The 22,371-nt window shown below is 56.1% G+C and overlaps 2 protein-coding genes across 2 annotated transcripts; one reads left to right on the top strand and one right to left on the bottom strand.

The window, feature by feature from the left end:
* Positions 1-299: 299 nt before the first annotated feature.
* On the bottom strand, positions 300-9,782 carry LOC128795017 (protein eva-1 homolog C-like). The gene is made up of 8 exons (XM_053955411.1): positions 9,570-9,782; positions 6,415-6,614; positions 3,434-3,557; positions 3,101-3,253; positions 2,792-2,935; positions 2,561-2,632; positions 2,124-2,213; positions 300-1,428 (listed from the first exon to the last, which is right to left on the bottom strand). The coding sequence occupies exons 1-8, from the start codon at positions 9,649-9,651 to the stop codon at positions 1,043-1,045; spliced, it is 1,251 nt and encodes a 416-aa protein (XP_053811386.1). The 5' UTR covers positions 9,652-9,782; the 3' UTR covers positions 300-1,042.
* Positions 9,783-11,526: 1,744 nt separating this feature from the next.
* Positions 11,527-20,581, top strand: LOC128795018 (chloride intracellular channel protein 2-like). Its single transcript, XM_053955412.1, has 7 exons — positions 11,527-11,857; positions 11,932-12,052; positions 16,509-16,618; positions 17,042-17,167; positions 18,181-18,287; positions 18,673-18,854; positions 18,998-20,581. The coding sequence occupies exons 2-7, from the start codon at positions 11,996-11,998 to the stop codon at positions 19,157-19,159; spliced, it is 744 nt and encodes a 247-aa protein (XP_053811387.1). The 5' UTR covers positions 11,527-11,857; positions 11,932-11,995; the 3' UTR covers positions 19,160-20,581.
* The last annotated feature ends 1,790 nt before the right edge of the window (positions 20,582-22,371 follow it).

Here is a 22,371-nt window from a genome sequence, read left to right as displayed (position 1 = left end):
CCCCTCCGCATGGTATCTGGGAACCTTTGCTCCAGGGTTGCTTACCAGATGGGAAGCCCCAGGCTGAAGAAGAGCAGCAAGGATAGGGAAGCATCATTCCTGGGACCCAGATGGACTGCTTTTCCCCTTTCCCTTCCCCTTATTCTTTCCTGTGGTGAAACAGGCCCGACTTGTTGTTTCCCATGGCCCAGTGCCAGAAGTGCTGGTGAGAAGCAAGGTACTTCTCTGCACAGGGAGGGCTGAGCTTTGCCTCTTCCTTTTCCCCCTTTTCATTACTAATGACCAGGGTCAGGGAGAGATATTGTGCCTAAGAGCTGTTGCATTTATTGACTGGAAAAAAAAAACACAGCAAGTTAAAACTTGGGGCTCTCCTGCCACTGGGGAAAGTAGAGAAGAAAGCATAGAGCAACACGGGGTGACAGAGCTCCTGAATGCTTGCAGGGAGGTGAGAGCCTGTGTTGTGCTGAGCTGCCAGTGGCCCCAGCCTGGGGAGTGGCTCCCTTGGCACAGCAGGGCTGCATGGCATGCACCATGGTGGGGCTGTGCTGGTGATGCCTGCTATGCTTGCACACCCACTCCACCTGCCTCTCCCTATGTCCTGGCCATTCCCGCCTCTCTGCTGCTGACACAGTGCCTGAGTGCAGGGTGTGTTTGCAGCACCAGGAGTGGAAGCTAGCACCCAAGCAGGAATAGGAGCAAGCAGCCCCAAAGGGCTCAGGGTGGGCTTGGCACAGCTGATCAGGGTTAAACTCTAGAGCCAGACAATGCAAGCTGAGAACAGGGAGGTTAGGTTAGGGTTAGTGGCGTCTGTGGCAAAGGAGCCCATGGCCCACAGAACCATGACACAACCCCTCATCACCCCAGGTTAGAGGTTTCCATGCTGGTGGAGCAGTGGGCTGATGGACACACTGGGGCTGCCAGACCCTGCTGCTGCTCAGGATGTCCAGTCACCCCAAGGAGCCCAAACTCTTACGTCTCTCTGATGTTGGATCCCACTGAGCCTGCACCCCTCTGCTACCCTCCAGCCATTTTCTTCCAGTTCTTATTTGGTGGCCGATTTGATCTTGTGTATGGCATATGGGCTTGACTCCTTGGGCATCCAGATCTCCTCCCCACTGCGGCCCTGGTGCTCCATTGCTCCCTCCATAGCTGCCGTCAGCTCAGGGCTGAAGATGCTGTCAGTGGCCCGGTAGGTGCGGGTGAGACGGCGGAAGGAGGAGTCTGAGGAGCTGTCATCAGGGACATCTTCATCCTGCTCATCCTGCAGCTTGGTCCTGCCCAGCTCTGAGCTGCTCCCCAGCTCTGTGTCTTTGAGAGCCTCCCCCACCTCCTGGAGGAAGGTTGTTCTGGGGCTGATGATGCACAGCAGCAGCATGAGGCCTCCTGAGACTCCACAAAGAAAGTAGAGGGCAACTTTCTCTGGGACACCTGAAGGGAAAAGGAAAGAAAGACACCAGGGTACAAACTGCTCTGCAGTCTGTGGAGTATCAGTGCCTGCAAAGGCCCTCTGCCAGGCATATGGGAGTAAGAGGAAGGGAGCAGGGATGCCCTCACCACTCAGGCTGCAGAGACAGGACAGATCCTGCCCCAGTGATCATGGAAGTATTACTTAGAGCCTTATCAGCACCCACCAGTCCTGAAATGGGCCTTTTCCCAAAGGAAACCTCCACTGGGATGCAGGGTAGGCAGAGCAGGGGAAAGAATAATCCCTTGGGGAATTAAATGAGTAATTTCCTCTGGCAAAGGAAATTTTTGCCTGCAGAAAGGTGGTCTCCATCAGTGCCTGCAGATAGGGCAGGAAGGAAAAGCCTCAGTGGGTAATCTGGCCTGTTGGAAAAGGAAGGTCCACAGGCAGGACTGTAGCCACGCCGTGACTCTTGATGCTGTGAGACTTTGAGGCTCGTTCCGCCTCTGAGTTCCCGCCCTACCTGTCCACCCCAAACCCAGCATGGGTACTTGGTGCCCTGCTCTTTTGTGTGCCTGTTGGCCCTGCTGGAGAGGTTTGGGGCCTGGCTGCCTCTGAGATGAGCCCTGGGTTGAGCTGGGGCCATCCGGGATGTCAGCCACCCCCCAGCCTGTCCTGTTTCCCCAGGTGCTGCATGAGACCCAGGGAGGGCACATACCCCAAAGGTGAGCAAAAGCTGCCAGAGAGCTAGTAAAAATCATGCGGTCTTCCCGGAGCCTGGAGAACCTGGGCCCTTTGTACCAGCCACCTGCAGTGACAAGGGGATGCAGGCTGAGGCACGAGGTGCTCTCTGCCCCGTGTCCTGGCTGCCTGCTCCTGCCTGTCCTTCCCCACACTGCACTCCATCCTTCCTGCACAAGTGCTCTGCTGTCCACAGGGATGACCCTGTGTGTCTTCCTCTCCCCTGCTCGCAGCAGATGCCACCTCCATCCCCTCAGAATGGGCACTGACCAAGGGATGGCTTCCACCATGGGACAGGGATGCTAGGCTGGAGCTGGTACCAGGCATGCAGAAAAACCATGGAAGGGCTGGTTCACCCGAGCACAGACACGGTGCCACACTGCTTGTGCTGTAACCTTCCTCCCCCCACATTACCGTGCATGTAATCCGAGAGCAGGAAGGGGTCCGAGGTGTCAGGGCCCACCTCCTCCAGCAGCTGCTTGGGCACTGCAAGGAGAGCACACACCAAGCATCACCCCCCTGCTCCTCCCCTGCAGCCCCTGCCTCCCTGGGGAGCCCCATGCCCCTGTCTGCCTGGCATGGGGTAGGCAGAGCAGACACTCCACCAGGGGCCCCTGTGCCCCTGGCTCCGTGGGGAGCTCTCACCACAGGTGTAAGAGACTCGCAGCTGCTTCTTCATGCCGGGGAGGCACGGGTCCCCGAAGGTGGCTTTGTCAGCAGCCACGGTGCAGTTCCCCCTGCGGTGGCACTTCTTGGAGACTCTGCGCAGAGCGTCTGGAGCCACACACTCTGCAGAGACATGAGGCATGGACCCATGGGCAGAGCTGCCTGCCCCTCCCTGCTGGGCATCAGCCAGCAGAGGCCAAGGGACACAGGTACAGCCCAGAGGTAGACTTGTGCCATGCTCTGTGCATGATTACTGCCCCATTTCTGTCTCAAACCGTTCTGGCATACCTATATGGGGTTCTCCAGTGTTCAAGGCATCACATTCTGGTTTGCCCCGCAGGAATCGTCCATAACTTGCAGAATAAATGGCCAGGATGGACTTTGGTCGACACTGCAGCCTGAGCTTGTCATTCTCGCACACGGTCTTGACCCGATGGTTCCCTAGGGAGTGACATTGCTGAGTGCCCCAATGCATCCTGAATCACCTCTCTTAGGCCAAGGGAAGGGTTGAAAGAGGGTTGCGAGGTGCAGGAGCAGCCATGCTCTCCTTCCTGCACCTTTCTGAGCAGCTGAGGTCAGGGAGAGCCCGTGCAGTATTGCCCAGACCGTGCTCCACCTCACCTGGCTGGCACTTGTAGGAAGCGATGAGATACTTGTGTGTCCCAGGGCATGGGTCTGGCCCAAAGACCTGGCTGTGCACTGAGAACTGGCACCACTGCTGGTCCTGACACTCAGCCAGCAGCTTCTGGAGAGGAGAGTGCAACAGGTGTGAGTTGAGTGAGAAGTCCTGAGGCTGTTCTCACCTCCTGTGCATCAGTGCCTTCACCATGCTCAGGGAAGTGGCCTCTCACCCCACCCAAGTGTCCCATAGCTGCTCCTGGCCACCCCTGATGCAGACATCCCAATTCCAGTGCCCGTTCCTGAACCAGTTCCCCTCTGCACACATAGTGAGCTGTGTGCCCTACACAGCTGCTACTACCTGTGCTGGCATCCCAGTACCATGCCATGCCGTGCCATCCCATCCCAGTACCATGCCGTGCCATCCCATCCCATCTCATCCCAGTACCATGCCATGCCATGCCATGCCATGCCATGCCATGCCATGCCATGCCATCCCATCCCATCCCATCCCACTACCATGCCATGCCATGCCATGCCATGCCATGCCATGCCATGCCATGCCATGCCATGCCATGCCATGCCATGCCATGCCATGCCATCCCACTGACACGCCGCCAGCTCGCGTCCCGCGGTCCGTGCAATGTCCCCGCGCGGCCGCAAGGTGGGGAGCAGGGCTCACCCACGGGCCGGTCGGGCCCCGCCCGTGGCCGAGTGGCCGCGGCCCCTCTCCCCTTCTGCACACGCGACCCGCCCGCGAGTGGCCGCGCCGGGCCCTCGGCTCTGGCAGGAGTCCCTGGGTAGCCCGGCCTTGGCTGGCTGTGGGACTCCCTGCCCCTGTGTCCCCCTCTTTGCCCCCACAAGTCCCACGGCAGTAGCTCCGCAGCGGAGCAGAGGCTGCCGGCAGAAGGGAGAGGTTTATTCCCTTGTTACCGCTTCGTGACCCAGGCCCGGGGATCCCAGCACCAAAAACGGAGCCCCTTCTTATCTCTTCTTCCCCTCCTCTGTCCCTGTCCCTCCCGCCCAGCTCAGGACTGAGCCTCCACTTGGTCTTCACTGGCTGCCAGAAGGGAAATTCACTAAGGAAACACAAGCAATCTCTCCTCCCAGTTGCTGCCTAAACAGAGTGGAGCCTTGGCAGCAGCTTCGCTCTCTGCCCTCCCGAAATCCCAGCTCCTTTAGCAGCAGCGGGTATTCCAGCCCTGTGCCAGCATGGCCACCCCACCGTTTACCCAGTGTGAACCTGAGCTATACAGACCTGCTCTCAGACCTGCCCCTCAGTTTCCAAGCACCCGTGCCAGGCCATACTCTCCATCCTACAGAGAGGGGGACCCTGACCTGCGTTTGCAGGGTGGCTCATGGGACCAGCCACCATGCTGTGCCAGCATGGTCTGGCTTGGTGCTTGCAGAGCTCCTGGAACATGCGGGATCCCAGAAGGGGATGTATGGTTGGAGCAGGATCAGGCAGGAAAGCCCTGTGAGCTCCTAAGCAGGGCACTGGCTCATTCCCTTTTCTTGTAGGCAGTTGCAGCCACTGGCTTTGCAGCAGGTTTGCCCTGGCCCTAGCAAGGAGCTGGAACAGGGTCTTAGAAAAGCAGCATATGAAACAATGTTCCCATCGAGGGACCTAGGCATCAGCTTTGAGGAGGTTTCACCCCTTTTCTTCTGTCAGCCTCTGCTTTCCTACCCTTTCCCTGCATCAACTGCTGCCATCAAACAGGCGCCCCTCTGGTCCGCTTCACTGATCCAGTCCCTGGGAGCTACCAGCGCGGATGGGTGCTGCTTCTGGCTGGGCAAGAGCCAAGCTCTGTGCTAACCCCAGGGGATGCAGCCACAGGTGTGAGTGCAGCAGCTCAGGGGGTCCTGCCTCACTTCATGAGCCCAACAGCCTGGGCAGAGCCCCTCTCCCAGAAGCCAGCCCCAGATGCCAGGGCATTCTGTGAGCCTGCTGCTTCCTGTGGGATTGCTCCAAAAGCCATCTCAGGACACAACAGTGCCTCCTGCCAGGCTCTGCTCCAGAACACATGGCAGAACATCTTTTCCACCCTTCCAAAACTTCCAAAAACGGCCTAGGAAAAGGGCCCCACAGTGAATCACAGATGATACAAAACTGTGAGGAACTGTTGACTCCGTGGAAGGCAGAGAGGCCCCACAGAGAGACCTCAAGAAATTAGAGAACTGTGCAATCATCAACCATAGGAAATTCAGCAAGGGAAACTGGTGGATTCTGCACCTGGGAAGGGGCAACCCTGGGTGTATGGACAAACTGGGGAATTTGATGTTTGAAAGCAGTGCTGCAGCAAGGGACCTGCGGGTCCTGGTCAACAACAACCTGAATATTAGTCAGCAGTGCCCTGGCAGCCAGGAGAGCCAACCTCGTCCTGGGGGGGCATCAGGCTCAGTCAGGTCAAGGAGGGGATTGTACCTCTCTGCTCTGCATGGGGCAGCCTCACTTTGAATATTGTGTGTAGTTTTGGTCACTGTAATATAAGAAAGATATTACACTATTAGCGTCCAAAGGAGGGCAACAAATACTGTGAAGGGCCTTCGGAGGGAAGCCTTATGAGGACTGGCTGAAGATACTTGGCCTGTTCAACCTGGAGGAGTCTGAGGGAGTCCTCATTTCAGTCTACAACTTCCTCATGAAGGGAAGAAAAGGAGCAAGCACTGATCTTTCCTCTGTGGTGACCAGTGACAGGACGCAAGGGAATGGGCTGAAGTTGTATCAGGGCAGGTTTAGGCTGGTTATTAGAAAAAGGTTCCTCTCACAGAGGGTGGTTTGGAACAGTCTCCCCAGAGAAGTGGTCTCAACACCAAGCCTAACAGAGTTCAAGAAGTGTTTGTGATTCTTTGATTCCATGATTCTGTAATCCCTATGCTGATGGAAACCTCCTCATTGCCTGCAGCCCCCCAGCCCCAGCAGGCAGCTCAGTGATGTGGAGACAGAGGGCTGTGCAGCCTGGCCCCTGGGATCCCTCCCTTACCAGGTGGGCAGTGGCAGACGTGCATTCGGTGCTCTCCTGGGAGGCATTGTCAGGGCTGGGGCAAAGGTTGGTGCTGGGCACTCGACGCCCATAGAAGGCCCCGAGGATGCTGATGGTGGTTTTGCGAGGGCAGACGATGAGGAGCTGCTCTCCATCACAGGTGTGGGCAGTGTGGTTCCTCAGCACCTTGCGCAGGTACCCTGGAAGGGGAAAGCAGGGGTGGCATTGTCCAGAGGAGACACCAGAGCCACGGCAGTGGTGGCACTTGGGCACCCAAGTGCTGGTGGCAGTGAGGATATCTTGAGATGAGGCAATGATGGGGTGAACAAGATCAGAGCAGGACAACAGCAGAGAAGATGGGCCTGTAGCAAACCTTGCATACAGCATTGCTGCCAGGAGCCTGGAAAGCAGCACAGAATACCTGACCTGGTTAGCAACAGGAAAGATGGAGGCAGTATAGCAAGCCAGAGAAGATGGGGAAATCCTGTAAGAAGTTGTCAAGTGTTTAGGAAAAATCAAGCTTGTTATGGAGTCATGGTGAAAAGAGAACAAGAGTGAGCCAGAGATGGTCCCCCGGCGATGATCCCTGGAGTCAGGGTGAGGAGGATGCACTCTGTCACAAGTTGAGCCATGAGTTGGATGAGAGAAGGGTCCAGGGGCTGCTACAAGCTCCCACAGCTGGCTAGGTCAGTATGGATGAGTGTGAGCCACAAAGTCATCACTTGAGCCCGGCTGGCCTCAGGTCTCTGCTGAAGAAACCCAGTGTGTTGGTGCAAACTGTTCCTGGCCCACAACCCTTTCAATGGGCACTGGCCCTTCCCTCCTGGAATCCCCATCACAGAATGCTTCTTTCTTTCAATCCTGCCTCGTTCGTGTCCCAAACTACTGCCCCTGTTGTTTTCCCTAAAAGGGACAGCAAAGTGGGACTGTCCTGTCCAGTCTCTCCAAGGGCTTAACATGCAGCATTGGCTCCAGTTGGCATTGGCTGTACTAGGTGGGCATGGAAGCTGTTTTAGTAAGAGCTGTTCAAGCTGCCAGGTGCTCTGAGCAGGCACCACCTGCTAGAGAAGGCTGAGGAAGCAAGAAAAGCTGACAAAATGCCCTGAATGAAGCACTTTACATCTTTGAATAAAACAAAATCAAAGGGAAAGCATCATTTTGAGGCTTGGGACATTGCAGCAGGGCAACGTGGGGCTTCTGAGCAGATCACAGACCCCAGACCCCAGCTCTGGGGTCTATGGAGGAACTTGCACCTCAGCCCCAGGCCAGTGCTGGGGCCCAGGGCAGGATATGCACCCTGTCCCCCAAACCCCAGTGTGTCAAACTCCCCCAAACCAAGACAAGAAGGTGGGAGCACTAGCTCCCCCACCCCCCTCTGCAAACTGGTGCCAGGCTCAGCAACACAAAGGGCCCCTTTCACCTTCAGTGCTGCCACTAACCCCTCAGCATCTGCAGTCAGCATCCCTCCCTGGGATGTCAGCGGGTGCAGCTGGGAGCTGCCTCCAGCCTGGAGTTAATGTCTCCCTTGGCATTATCGCTCACTGGGATGAGCAAGTGGGTGGCCACAGCATCCCAGAAGCAAGCCCTTGATTGCTTCTCTGCATGCTGGAGGAGAGAGAAAAGGAGAGGTACAGGAGGGTAGATGGTAGTAGACAAGGTGTTCTAGCCAGGTCAAAGCTCCAGTGTGATGCAAAGATGCTCTTTGGATGGCACAGAGCTGGATCACACCCTTGGAGTGCAGTGCTCACGAAGAGGGGACAGGACAAACCTCTCCTATGGTTGCCCCATATCACTGGATTCTGGGGGCTGTGAGCAGCACAGGACCCTGCCCAGGCTGCCAGCCCCCATCCCCTTCCTCTGCATCCCCTGCAGCAGTCCCACACGTGCAGCCAACCCCACACCTGGCAGCAGTCAGATGCTCCTGAAGGTTACAGAGCCACCCTGGCCTTGACCTCTGCCTAGCACTGACTCCAAACCCACCTGCCTATACCCAACACTGCTGGATGTAGGGCTGCCTAAACTCCCCGCTGCTGGGCAGCCTTGGATGCAGAGGGCTCAGGCAAATCCTAGGGATGGCAGGGAACTCAGGGGAGAAATATGAGAAGAAATGGATTTCCCCAAATCCAGCCTTGAGGCAGCCACCCTGTTCTGCTGTCATGCCGGCTGCAGGCACCAGTGGTTTGTGTTTTAAAACTGAGGCTGAAACATTGCCATGGGTGCAGAGGTTTCTCCATCACACTCTTTTTGGCCAGTGAGCAGTTGTGAAGATCTTTTTTTGGGTGGAGCCATGTCAAGGAGGCTGTAGGCAGACTGTGATTCGTGCCAGTACAGCTGACTCAGTCTCCGGTGCGGTGGTTGTGCCATTAGCTCTGCCCAGATGAAACCACATCCTCCTCACTACAGCGCACCCTGCAGCATCAGGCTGTCACCCACCTGGGCTCGGCTGAGCAGATGGAAGCTGTGCCTGGCTGTTTCCAGATGATCCCTGGGGAATGCGTGGTGCCCAGCCCGCCTGCACCTGTCCTGACTGTTCAAAGGGCTGGGACAGAAGGGATCCCAAATTTGTGCCTTGTCTACATCTATAAGCATCACCGGCATGGCCCTGGGGAGAGCTTCCGGCCCATGCTGTATCTTGTGGCAGGGGACCCTGCAGCACCCCGGCTCACGAGTGGCTCTAGCTGGGGCACAGCCACCAGCTCCGTCTAGGGACCAGGTACAGCTTCAACCCAACTCTTCCCCCTCCCCTTCTCAGAGCAGGGAAGGCTGGCAGGGCAGCCCTGGGTGCTCCTTCAGCTCTACACACTGCCCAGCACCGAGGACATGAGCATCGTGGCTGAGGGGATGCTCAGCAAAGCTCAGGGGCTGGCTTGATATTTGTTTCTTTGCATTTCTGCCTGCAAACTATCCAAGAGAGCACAGCAGAGCTGGGGAGCCACTCTCATGCACACCAGGGCTGTGGGATGTGTGCACTGCGTTTTCAGAGAGCAGCCCTATGTGGAGATAAAGAAATCCCAGCATTTTGGGGAAACTCACTCTGGCCTGCCATGGTTTATACCTCATTGTCCCTACCCCACCAAACTGCTGTCGCTTTGCCCTCCCATCATACCAGCGCGGTTCTCGGCATCCCCCTCCTCCCCGCCTTCACCCTGACTCACCGGACAGCTCCGGGCTGGCCTCCAGACGCGCAGCAAAGCAGAGGAGCACCACGGTTACCGCCGGCCGGAGCAGCCCGGCCATGGCACAGCCGCTGTGTCCCACCCGGCAGCTGGCACCAGCCGGGGCCTCGGCGGCGGGTGGTGCCCGCGGGGCTGACCCTGCGTGGGGACAATGGCTCGCTTCTCTGCCCTGCCGAAGTCCCGAGGCTCGGTGGCCACATGTGCGCTCACTCTTAGCCTGCTGCCCAGGGCCAGAGGCTGCTCGGGACAGCTGGGTCACTCAGCACAGAAACACTTCCCCCAGGGCACCCTGTTAGAGGTGAGCCGTGCCTTGGCATCCCATAGCTGGCAAAGAAACTGGCAGCCTCTTCCCTCCCACCTCTGTTCCCCCTGGGCAGAGGAACAGGGCTTGACAAGGTTTCCAAAGTGCCCCGAGCTTTCTCCCAGACACGGTGAGACAGAAATCCAGATAAATGTGTGCTGTAATCTCAATCTCGGCAAATGTCCGGCCATTCACTCTGTGAGGAGGAAGGGAAAGGCTCCCTGAACTGCCTCCCAGGCGGCTGTTCCTGCAGGAAAGACAAACACCCTGCACCCAACAGTGTGGGAAGGGACCTCTCTGCTGCCACATTTCTGCCCCACAGCCTCTGTGGGGCCAGGTACTGGCACTTTGTGAGTGAGGGCACCGTGCCATGCTGTGCCTCCCACCTGCAGGATTAAATGTCTGATTGCTGCTTCAGCTGGAGGGAAATGCCATGGACTGCAGCTGCTGGCTCTGCACCTGGCTGAGATCAGCAGAGACAGCAGCAGCTGGCAGTGACAAGAGCCATCACAGCTCCCAGGGGGTCAGCATTGCCCAGGCAGGGGTAGCTGGGGAGGCTGTGGCAGCAGTGAGTACTGGCACACCTCACCTGGGGTCCACAGCGGGAGCTGCGTGCTGGGTATCGAGCTTGTGATGAGGATAATGCCACGGCCCTGTGGGGCACTCACAGTGCCACCAATACATACCTCTTGATTTTGGGAGTATTAGTCAGTGTCCTGTCCCATCAAGTAGTGTTCCAAGTTCTCCCGAAGTTTTGATGGGGCAGAAAAAAATTGCCCCGCCCCCCCTGCAACCCCTAGTGTTAGCACCACTCTGGGCTGTGTAGCAGGATCAGGGGAAACATCTTTGTTGGGGAGTCTCCTCCAGGGGTCTGCAAAATAATTTCCCATCCTAATTGCCTTGAGGGAGATTGCTGTCTGATCAGGGTTTGATTATTTGGGGAAAGCTGGAGCTTACCCAAGCTGGGGTGGGGCGAGCTGAGTCAGGCATTGGAGATCCCTGTTTTGTGCAATGGTACCAGCTATGTGGTCTAGGGGTGGGAGACAGGTCTTGCCTAAGAGTTAAGCCCGTGTATGCTGGGAAGCTGTCTCTGTAGCCAGGGTGATCTGACTGCAAAAGTTCCCTCCCATCCTGGAGAGGAAAGCAAGCTGTTCATCCTTCCTGCAAAACAGCCCAGTTCCAGGAATGGGGCCCTGCTGAAGGTCAGCCCTGAAGACATCCCATCCCACCATCCTGCCAGCACCACATAGCTGGGCGGCTGCCAGGGACACTCTGGGGTTCCCCGCTTCTCCCCGGCATGCTTCAGCATCTTCTGTCTCCTGCCTTAGCTTAAGATTTTGCAATCCTTCCCACCCAAGGGCTGTGCTCCAGCTTCAGAAAGTCAGGGACATGTGCCCAGACTGCTCCACTCAGCTTCCCTGAGCGCTTGCCCTGTATGCAGCCCAGCTCCTTGCAGCGAGGGGTGCTCAGACAAGCCCACACAGGGATCCCCCGAGGGTGGTGGGCCGGAAGAGGAGCTGTACCCTCCCTCCAGGTGGCTGCCTGTCATGATGCAGCCGCAGGAGGCAGCGAAAAGGTCAGCCAGGTTCACCCCAAATTGATAAAGAAGCCCTGGGGCACAGGACACCAGCATGAGGATGGGAGAGTGGCAAAGGGCCAAGACTGGAGCAGCAGGAGGAGCAACAGGCAAGACACTTCTTCTATAAACCCCTGCTCCCAGCTGGGAAGAGATAGCAGCAGTGCTGTGGACACCAGAGGTGCTGGGGATGCCAGCCCACTGCTCGGAGGCACTGGAGGAGCACCTGGGTGGGTGCGATAGACTCCGAATATGACCAGATAGAGCCATGCTGAGTCACGTCTGAGAGGCCCTGCAGCTTCCTCCCGTCGCTGGCGGGTCCTGGCGCACCCCATTGCTCCTCCCTTCTCTGCAAAGGGAAGGAAAGTGTGAGCTCCAGCCCTCTGCGGAGTAAGTAAGTAAGTCCTTACCTCTCCAGCCAAGAGGCCCAAGGCACCAGCCCTCTGAAAGCCTTCCCCTGTCAGAGCTCTGCAGAGACTGACTCACCACAACAGCGTGCAGCCAGTGGTGCCTCCCCACACTGCTGGGATGGACAGTCGGCAGCACAGCACCACCAAGGAGCCTGAGATCGAGCTGTTCGTGAAGGTGGGTCTTGGGGGGGGGGAGGGGCACTGACCCTTTGGCTCACCCTCACCAAGATCCAGCTGGGTGCAGGTGTCTTCATGTTCTGTGAGGCTGGAGATGAGTACCAATTTCAGTGTCACTCGCCACAAGGGCTGGCTAAATGGTTGCGCAGACGGGGGGACCACGCGGTGGTGTGGGGACTGTGGGATGTCACACTCAGCAGTCTGAGAGATGCCCTGGTCTTGTGATGGTTGTGTGTCCCGGAGAAGTGGCACTGCTGGCAGCAGCAGGATGAAGGAGTGGGAACACACATGCCTCTCAAAACCCAGAAAAGACAAGCCCCAGCCTGGGGACAGCAAGCAGGAGGGCTGGGAGCAGCCACTTCAGCTTCTTCTGAGAGCAGAGTTACGAAACAAGCATGGATGGCTTGGGGAACTGGTGTGGGAGTCCACATGTGGGCGAGATGGGGCGGCATCACCGAGGGGTATTGGCTGGAAACAGTTTCTGGTTTTTTAGCCTGTTAGGCAATTTTCTGAACCCTTTCCTTGGAATATTTTAACACTCAAGTTCAAAATATCTGCAGCGGCTGTGGGCGGTGCACAAAGAGAGGAACCAAAGCTGGTGGCCGGTAGCTGTGTCTGCCCACAGCAATGCTGGGGGCCCTGGGACACACTGTCAAGTGGCAATGAGTAGGGGGCAATGCCTCTCTATGCCACTTCATCAAGGTTTTAAGGGTGGTTTCTCTATAGGCACTCAGGTCCATGGGCTTCATTGCTCTCCTCCTGGGGCAGTTTGGTGCCTAAAAGGACTGGGTCAGAGACACTGGCTTCCCTGGCACAGGCACCCAGCAGTTCTAGGCACTGAATGGTGCCTTCCTTGGGTAGTAGTTAGGCGTACTTGCTAGAAAGGATTATGTGAGCCTTCACAGGAGAGTTCTCCCTCGTTCCCTTGCCAAAATTGTAGCCACAGCACTTCTTGATGGACATTGAGCTTTGCTGAGCTGTATCTGGACAAGTGTATTCTTGGTAAAAGTAATCTGTCCTCAATTCTCTGCCTAACATTTTTCCTTGGGACGGCTGGAAAACAGTACATGAGGTGGCTGCAATGGCAGCAGCACATTCTAGGGGGTTTTCAGAGGGAAGTGAAACCGAAAACCAGCAGCAGCATCAGGACTTCCCCTGTGCTGTAATTTAGTGTGAAAAAACCGTCCTGGCTTGTCTGTTCACAGAAAAGTTGATGCTGTGCCTGCCCGTCCCAGCACTCAGGACCCAGCTTTACCAAAGACACAGTGGCTCTAGCTGCTGACAGGCACCTTCCTGTGCCTTCAGCACCTCCCTGGGCTGGGAACGCCCCAGACACAGCTGCTGCTGTGACCAGTGGCAGCAGAAAATCATGGGGAAAGCTGGTGCTCCCACAAGCACCTACTGGTACAGCAGGGCATGGCATGGCAGGGCAGGGCAGGGCACGCTGCCTGCCTTTCACTTTGGCACATGCTGGAGTTACCATGGTAAGGATGGACAGGGTGCAGAGCAAGTCCCCCTTTACCCTGAGGTCGGGGTGGGTGGTTCCCAAGGGGCTGGCAGTTTCTCACCCTGCCATGTCCCTGGCAAGAGCATCGTCTTGTCGGCTGGGAGGCTCTCCCTGCCTGGGAGGAGGCTCTGCTCTGCAGCTCCACCAGGCATTTAGCTGCTTCCTGGCTCTCAGGTTGGTTGTAGGAGTTGGGGCAGGTCCCATGGGGGCTGAATATTTAGCAGTGTCCCAAGCAGGCAAAGCTGTTCCCTCCTCCCACTGCATTTAAGGTTATTTCACCACGGGGAAACCACAGGAACTGCAAAGTAGCTTTGGGGTTTCAATGCCCTGTGCAGCCTAGTGATGCCTCAGAAAGTTGGGGCTAAAAGCCTGCAACCCTCCTAAAGATTCTGTGCAAGTCCACATTGGGTTTCTCTATCATCTGAGGGCAAAAGACTGAGGAATGTCAGTCTGTGCCCCCACCCCAGTTCCTGCTGCAGCAGGAGGAGCAGCAGAGGCACTTTGGGGAAGGAAGTGAAGAGCAATGACTCCCCCCACTCCATGCTGCTCTACGTTTGCCAGGGAGGGAGGGCATATGGCTGAAAGTCTCTTCTGAGGGCTCCTGGCTTCCTGAGGCTCCCCCTACGGCCAGTGGTTGCCAGCAAGGACCTTCCAGAGCCTGATGCTCCCCCAGCAGTGCCCGGGTGCTGGTGGAGCTCCCCTCTAATTCCTCCAGATAAAGCTTTTGGCTCTGAGCATCCTGGTATGGGCTTGATTCTTTCTCCCTGCAGAAGCCATTTTGATTTTGTTTTCACTCTAGTCCAAAATTCCCCACCTCTCTATATTTAAAAGATAAGGGGGAAGACCAGCCTGAACAGCTCAGGCACTGGAGCTACCAGACAAGCATGGAAACACCTGAAGCAGGTGATCAGAGTCTGTGCCCAGAGCAGCCTGAGCAACAGGCACTCCTCCCCTCACCGACCCCCTGACCCCCCACCCCACCCCAGTCCCGATGCGGCTCCACCAGAGCTTTGTGCTGCCATGGCTCAGCACAGCAGCTCCTGGGGGACAACAGGACAAATTAAACCCTCTCATTCCCAGCCTTGTGCCAGGCCAGGGAAGTCGACGAGGGTGCAGCTGGCAGGGAGAGCAGGGAGGAAAACACTGGTCCTCCTGCTAGGCAGCCACAAAAGCATTTGCTGAGCTGTTGATTCTGGAGATGCTCCAAAGCATGGCAAGAGTTTGGGTCATAGGTGGCAGGGGTGCTGGGGAGGGGGAGCAGAGATACCCTGCGCTCTTGCCCATGGGCAGCCTCGAGACTGTTCTCTGACTTTCCCCTCCAGCTCCTTCAAAGGAAGACTGAGACCCAGTTTCACCCCTTTCCAAAGAAGCCCTATTTGCTATTAATGACACAGGATGTTCCTAGCTGTAGCCCCTCTGGGAGTATTTGTTATTAATAGACACTGACCAGCCCCATGTGTAGATTCAGCTTTACTGTTGGGCACATCCTAGGGAATCAACATTTCTCAGTTCCCATTTCCTTCCTCAGATTTCATGACATAATTTCATGACAGTTGAGCATAAAAAATACTTGTTAAAAGTAATTTTCGTTCCTCTGGAAGGACTAAATGTTCTTGGCATGATGGAAAAACAGAACCCCTGCTCCAGCTTACTACCTTGAGTATTGGAAGGTTGTTTTGATCCTTTTACAGTCCCCCTTAAGGTGAGTTTGATGTCAGTCTTCTCTTCCTAAAGAAGCTTTTCACTCCAGATTCCACAGTTTTTTGGGTGTCTGTGGTGAATTGTAGCACCTACCTCCAGCCCAGGAGAACCAGGCACAGGTCTCTGTCTCCTCAGCCATCCTGTCTTTGGGTCCCAAAAGAGGTGTGAGCTCTGGAGCCATGTCCAACTGCCCACCCTGGAGGTTGTTGCTGCTACTTGACTCTGCCAGATCCTCTTAAATCTCATCACCTTCTGCTTAGCCTCAGGATTTCAGCTCACTGTCAGATATCAAAGGTTAGCGCAGAGCTGTCCCACTAAGGCTTATGTCCCACCACACCCTGCTCCAGAGGAGCAGCATCCTTCTGTGATGGGGCTGGCATGAGCTGTGCTGCTCCTCCCTGCCAGGGCAGGGTGGCCACATGAGCACCACGGTTCACATGCAGCTTAGGAACCTGGTAATTCTCTTTAAGAAGCTGAGTTTCCTGTGAGCCATTTTACCTCTTACCACAGCACAACCTCCGTCTCTCAGCAGCATCTCAGCCAGTTTTTGTGAACGGGAGAACCTGCCACATCCCCTTACCAAACTCCTCATAAGGTGTTTCAGGGTTTTTGCAAAGGATATTTCCAGCTGCTACATAGCAAGGAAATGTGCTTCACTCTGCCTGTGGCTGTGCTTATGCAGAGGGGCTGCAAGGGGTTCCTTTAGCAGCTGACAGTCATCCCTGTTTCCTCCCAGCGCCATGTGGGATGCCAGCACAAATTCTCTTTGGCACAGCCCTCCTGCACCCAGCCTGGGGCAGGCTGCTGGGTGGTTCTTGGCCTGGGGACATTGTGCCTGGGGTCGTTAAACACACACACACCGGAGGCAGACATGACCAGCACAGGAAAACAAATTGCTCTTTTCCTGGCAAACATGAGCTCATTTTCCTTCCCCCATGTCTCCAGACTGGCCTCCTGGCCAAGCGGACCCTCCCTTCCTCCCCATCCATTAGCAATCACTTTCTCTCCCTGCCTCCTTCTCCACTTCTTCCTGGCTTTATCTCACATTTCAGGGAAAGATCCGACCCCTGGCATCCCGAGTGTGCTCTTAGTGGCCCTCAGGGCCATGGGTCAGGGTGGGTCGTACAGCTGAGCCCCCCCGGAGTTGGGAGGGGCTCCCTGCAGCGTGCTGTACACAGTGGCTCTTCAGCTCCGGGCATCCGGTCTGTGTAAGGGTTAAAGCTTCATTTTTCTGCTTTCCTGGCAGGCTGGTCTGGATGGAGAAAACATTGGAAACTGCCCCTTCTGTCAGCGCCTCTTCATGGTGCTCTGGCTCAAAGGGGTCAAGTTCAATGTCACCACGGTGGACATGACCAGGTGAGGTGGCACTGAAGCCCTGGGCTAGCAATGGGGTGAGACACGCCCTGCTCAGCTCCCCCATCAGCACTTCCCCCTGCCTGCTCTGTAGCCTGTGTGTCACTGCACAAGAACAATTGCTGCCCACAAACTGCCCTCCTCACTTGGGGGGCAAGTGTGGGCTAGCACGGACTTGGGCCACCTGCCAATGTGCGTGTTCCAGGGACTCCCTGTCCTGCTGGATGTGTGGATGACTTGAAGGTACCACTGGGCAGATCCAGAGGCTGGGGAACACTTGTCAGCTCCCTGAAGCCAGCAGAGCTGGGAATGTTCCTAGTCCTGTGCTCCCTCCTAGCCCCCACCTCTGCTGTGGCCACTTTCCTCGGGGACTGGTGGAGGCAGATGTGCTACAGGCTCTGAGGCAGCTTGTTCTCTCTGCTCCAGGAAACCTGAAGAGTTGAAAGATTTAGCACCGGGCACCAACCCTCCCTTCTTGCTGTTCAACAAGGAGCTGAAAACAGACTTCATCAAGATTGAGGAGTTCCTGGAGCAGACCCTGTGTCCACCCACGTAACTGCAAACTCACTCCTTCCCTGTTTTGGGGCCTGTCACAGTGTTGTCCAGGGCTTGGCAGATTGGGGAACCGAGGCAGGGTGCCAGGAGGTGCCCCAGGGCTGCCCAGGCAGGCATGCCCCCTCAGCCCCTGAGCCTGCTCTGCAGGGCAGGCCCTTTGATGCTGAGGGGATGGGTCCACTGGGGAGGGCATGGGGACAACAGGAACGGAAAAGAGTGGGAGGAAATGCATCAGCCCTTGCACCCCCACTCTGGGGGCAGAGGGGGACCATGGGGAGGTCCCTGCAGGGACTCTGGCACTGGTGTGTTTGCCACTAGCTGTGGCAGCTGGTGTTGAGGTAGAGGGGAATGCAAGACCCCATTGCTTGTTTATATTCTGTACACTCAGCTGAATGAAAGCAAATGCCCTTGGCTTGACAGCAGCAATGCAGGTGGCCCATAGGGTGGCTAGGGGGTGGTCTTCCCTGAGCTCACTGGGGAGCTCCCCAAACCAGCCTCTCCCATGCCCTGTGTAGCTGCAGCGCCCCCCCCCCCCCCCCCCCCCACTGCTGCAGAGGAAGCTCAAGTGCATTTGTCACTTGCCTCCCTGAATGTGTCTGCCCTTGCAGCACACCCTGGAACATGTCAGCAAGCAGAAGACAGTTCCTGAGGAAGTCATGGAAGTTTCTGGCTTCCTGACACCCCTCTGTGCCAATGTGCTTTCTCTGGGCTGGGCCAGAACTGCCTGAAGGAAGAGCTCTGCTCTGGGGTTCTGTTGTCACCAGTGTCCCCACACTGTGGAGTATCTGCCCTGAGATTGTCTCCTGGCAAATACCCAGGATAGAAGACACAGCTCACAGGGTGGCAGATGCAATGATTTACATCATCATGACTCTCCCACCGTCAGATGAACATCCACTGCATCCTCCAGTAGCAGCCCTGGGCTCTATGGCCTGGGAACTGACACCGCTGTATCCCTGCTCCATCCCTGCTCCATCCCTGCCTGCACTGACATAAATGTCTTTTTCAAGGTATCCACACCTGAGCCCCAAGTACAAGGAGTCCTTTGATGTGGGCAGCGACATCTTTGCCAAGTTCTCGGCATACATCAAGAACCCACGCAAAGAAGCAAATATCAGTAAGGATTGCGGGTTGCTGGACTCTAGTGAACCACGCTGCAGCAGGACAAATGCTTTTGTCTGCTGGCAAATCCTGCCATCGGGTTAAGGTTCCTGCTACTTGCCTCACCAAAGCCTCCTTGGGAAGTGGAGGGGCAGAGGGGAAGGATAAAGGCAGTTCTCTGCTCCCTCCACAGGGATAACAGCAGAGCATAGCGTGGTGCTGCTGTAGTCCCCTGGGAACAGAGACTGGCCAGGGTCAATGTTGTGTCCCCATGGTGTGGCCCTGAGGGCTTTTTCCCTCTCTGCAAAACCTGTGGGAGGCTCAGCCAGCCGAGCACAGCCTAATGCTTGCCTGGGAGTCCAGAGCACACACTCACTACTCTTGCTTTCCCGTCCTCCCAGATTTTGAGAAGGCCCTGCTGCGGGAGTTTCAGCGCCTGGATATTTACCTGAACACTCCTCTCCCAGAGGAGATTGACCAGGACAGTGTGGAGGACATCACCATCTCCAAGAGGAAATTCCTGGATGGAGACCATCTGACTCTGGCTGATTGCAACCTCCTGCCCAAGCTGCATATCATCAAGGTAATGGCACTGGCCCCCAGGGCCAGGGCAGGGGGGCACCTGCTCCAAGGGGAGTGGACAGGGAGTCCCCCTGCCAAAGCCAGAGAGTGAGTGTCCCCCAGGTCTTGGAAGTTTCAGCCTCCTCCTCCTTCACTCTCCTCTAGATTGCAGCCAAAAAGTACCGTGACTTCGAGATCCCAGAGGACATGATGGGCGTCTGGCGGTACCTCAACAACGCCTACGCCTGCGATGAGTTCAACCACACCTGTCCTGCAGACGAGGAGATCGAGCACACGTACGCCAGCGTTGCCAGGAAGATGACCTAACCATAGGGTGGGGTGGGCTGGCAGCATTGCCCTGGCTGAGCCCTCCTACTCTGCAGTCCTGACACAACCAAAACCGGCCGATGGAGAGACTGGAGAGGGTTACAACATTCGCTTTCAGAAACAGCACCTTGCTTCACAGCCCCTGCCACTGCCTCCTCCTTCTGCACTGCTGGCTGCAACCCCTGGGCACCAGCAGTGCTGACCACATGTATACACTGCTCCCATCTGGATGTAGCCGCATCCCTACTCCCCGAAAATGTTTCTCACAGCCTGTGACTGTGTGTCATGGGAAAAGCTGAGCACTAGCCTCCTGCACTAGTGCTTTCTCATCAAGAGATGACATCCCCAAATGGCTAGGCCAGCCCAGCCTCCCCATCCCCATCTGTCAGCCCTGTGTGGTCCCAGCCATCCTGTGCTTGTCGTGGGATCCCAGTGCTTCCCCTCGGCTGGAGGTGTTTGTATTTGCCTGCTGCCAACCTGCTCAGCACCTGGGGCTGGCATTTGGGCAGCCCTCTCTTCCAAGACATCAGCTCCCTCTGAAGATATGCAAAGGCTTTGCCCTGGCAGCTCATCACAGTGAAAAACTGTGCTCCCTGTTGAGGGCTGTGACATAGGTCTCACTCCCCACAGGACATGGGGGTAAGGTGGGTGTTGGGGGTGATGCCTGGTGCAAGAGTGCCAGGAGCAGCTATGGGAGGAAACAAAGGGTTGGGGGATCTGCAAAGGGCCTGAGGATGAAGGGCTGAGGATCAGGGCATCCCTCCCATGATTGCCAGCACCCAGGGCCACGTGCTGCTGGCTGCAAGGTCCCGCATGGCTCCTCCCAGCTCAGAAGCCTCTGTGCCTTGCAGAGCCCTGCAGAGGGTGCAGCCATGCTCTAGCTCCATACCCCCTAGTTTCCACCAACACTTCTGGCACCTGAGGCTGGGAGCAGCCACAGGGTAGGACACACATTTAGTTTCTACACTGGGAAGCCCAGGAGAACAGACAGCAGCTGTTTGGCAAAGTGCTGTGTCTGTGGAAAGGTGTGGGCAGTGCCCCTCGGCTCAGCATGCCTTCACATCCTGTGTTGCTGACATGAGGCGTCAAAGCTGCTCTGCACAGCCATGACATCCCATGTTCCCCCTCTGACACTTCCAGCTCCCCCAGGACTCCCACCAGACCTTGAGAATTTGGCCAGCCCTCCCTAACCAGCGCCAGGGCAAATCAATACTGTACAGTGGGCATGGTGGGTTCTGTGGGACCTGAAGCGAGCAGAGCCCCCTCAGCCCTCACTGCCACTTTCCTCTTTGCACTAAAGGTGTGTCCTCGCAAGCCTGCCTCAGATAGTGCTGGGGTTGGGGATTAGGTTTGTTACTAATGGGTTTTGGTTTGTTGTTTTTTATAAACTAAGAATAGCAATAAACTATATTTTAATATGCCTTTCTGCTGTGCTGTCAGCCAGGCACGAAGGCTGCTGGCATGGAGGGTGCTGTGGAGTGGCGGGGGCTTTCCTGCAGTGGAAACTCCTCTGAGATTTAGCAGAATTGAAGCTGTAGCTGCAGTCTCTGCTGGCCTGGATCACTGGCTCATAGTCAGCCCAATGTGTCCTGGGTGCCCGGGGTGTTCCTCCCTGGAGGCAGGACTTGGCACTTCTCCTTGCTGACCAGCACAAGGTCTGGCTTTTCAGAAGCTCTGCTGTTCACTGTGGTGTGCTGTGCCAGTGGGAAGTGCTGTGGAAGGCTGGGCAGGTTAACCCTAGATCCGGTGGGGTTTGGAAGTTGATCAGAAGAAAACATGAGGCCAAGATTTGGACAAAACACGTGGATCCATGCTTTTTTTTTTTTTTGCATGATCTTCCTACCTGAGGGCTACCACGTGTCTTCTGCTCCTTTCACATCTCATGGCAGCAAGAGGGCAGTGACAAAGCCTTTGGGCATCTAGGCATCCCAAGCTGATTCTCAGTGCATGCTCTGGTCCCTGGAGACAGGACTCAGCCAGTGACAAGGCTTATCCTCTGCTGCTGAGAACTTCCTTGCTGGAGCAGTATTTGACCTTGCTGGCATTTGGAGGAGCCTCTCCCCTTCATCCCAGAACCTGGCCGTGCAGTTCCTCCTTCTGGAGGCTGTGTCTGTGAGCTGCAGGTGGCTCATATAATCCTGGACTCCTTGTCTGGGGTCATCAGGGGACACTCCTGGGGTGGATGCCCCTGCAGACTGGAGAGATCAGTCTGGGCTTCACAGCAATAGGAAAATAGCACAATTGAGGGCAACTGCTGGGGTCTGGGGAGTTTTGGAGAGGGAAATACTCCTCCTCACTCTCTGGAAAAAAGGTAGGCAGTGATGGAGACCGGTCCACCAGTGTCCCAAAACACCATCCATGAGACAGGGTCATGAAAGATGGCTTTTCTGAGAGAACAGCACTGAGGTGGTGCACACTCTTCCCAAAGCTGCAGGTACAGAGGCAGCCCCCAGCCACTGGCTGTGTCAGCTGGGACCTGGCCCAGCTCTCTGTGTTGAGGTTTTTCCAGTTCCCATTGGAGATCTTGTTTTTTCCCCCTGACTTCAGTTTCCAATTACCATGCTATCAGCCAACTAGAAATGCTTCTAATTACTTCTCTTCCCCTGGAAGAGAAATTTCAGAGAAATCCAGCTAGAATGGGTCCCTCTGGTGACCTCAACCAGGTCCTTCTTGTGACTGCAGCTCGCCCTACCTCACTGAGGTTTCCTGAGGGTGGTGGGGAAGTGACTGACAGGCACAAGAAGATTTTAAACTTTCAAGAGCTTAAAATCCTGAGGTCTTATTCATGGAGGAGAGGAGAACAGGGCAACTTGTTCTGTGCCCTTCCCTTCCTGCACCAAGGCTGGGGCTCAGACAGGTTGAACAGTGCTTGCTTCATAGGTACCACATGGAAATTCCCTCTGAAGTCTTGGCATGAGATCCATGTTTCTCAGTCTATTGTGTCCTCTCATCTTGTGGGGTGGGACATCACACTGGGACTTTCTTGAGGAGGAGTGGACAGGATGATGAGCAGCCTGAGCCTCTATTGTTTAATCACGAGGCTGACTGTGACCCTGCTGACCACAAAACAGAGGCTCTCATTTCTCATGGAGTGGTTGAAGGTGCATTATCCAGAGATCATTGATTACCTCTGTTTGCCAGTCCCCATCTGTCAGGCATGGATACGACTGGGAAACAGCTGAGATGAAGCTATCATCCATTTCAAGCGGGCG

This window comes from Vidua chalybeata, chromosome 14 (assembly GCF_026979565.1).
Source record: "Vidua chalybeata isolate OUT-0048 chromosome 14, bVidCha1 merged haplotype, whole genome shotgun sequence".
In the NCBI taxonomy this organism is placed as follows: domain Eukaryota; kingdom Metazoa; phylum Chordata; class Aves; order Passeriformes; family Viduidae; genus Vidua; species Vidua chalybeata.
The sequence above is the reverse complement of the archived record's forward strand: the minus strand, read 5'-3'. Positions and strand labels throughout refer to the sequence as shown.

Bases quoted from the DNA above. Each gene is read 5' to 3' on its own strand.
- LOC128795017 (XM_053955411.1), bottom strand. From the start codon at position 9,651: ATGGCCGGGCTGCTCCGGCCGGCGGTAACCGTGGTGCTCCTCTGCTTT. The intron at 6,615-9,569 runs GTGAGTCAGGGT...TTCCCCTTCCAG, and splicing joins GGCCAGCCCGGAGCTGTCCG to GGTACCTGCGCAAGGTGCTG. The intron at 2,936-3,100 runs GTATGCCAGAAC...ATGTCTCTGCAG, and splicing joins CACTGGAGAACCCCATATAG to AGTGTGTGGCTCCAGACGCT.
- LOC128795018 (XM_053955412.1), top strand. From the start codon at position 11,996: ATGGACAGTCGGCAGCACAGCACCACCAAGGAGCCTGAGATCGAGCTG. The intron at 17,168-18,180 runs GTAACTGCAAAC...GTCTTTTTCAAG, and splicing joins CAGACCCTGTGTCCACCCAC to GTATCCACACCTGAGCCCCA. The intron at 18,288-18,672 runs GTAAGGATTGCG...CCGTCCTCCCAG, and splicing joins ACGCAAAGAAGCAAATATCA to ATTTTGAGAAGGCCCTGCTG.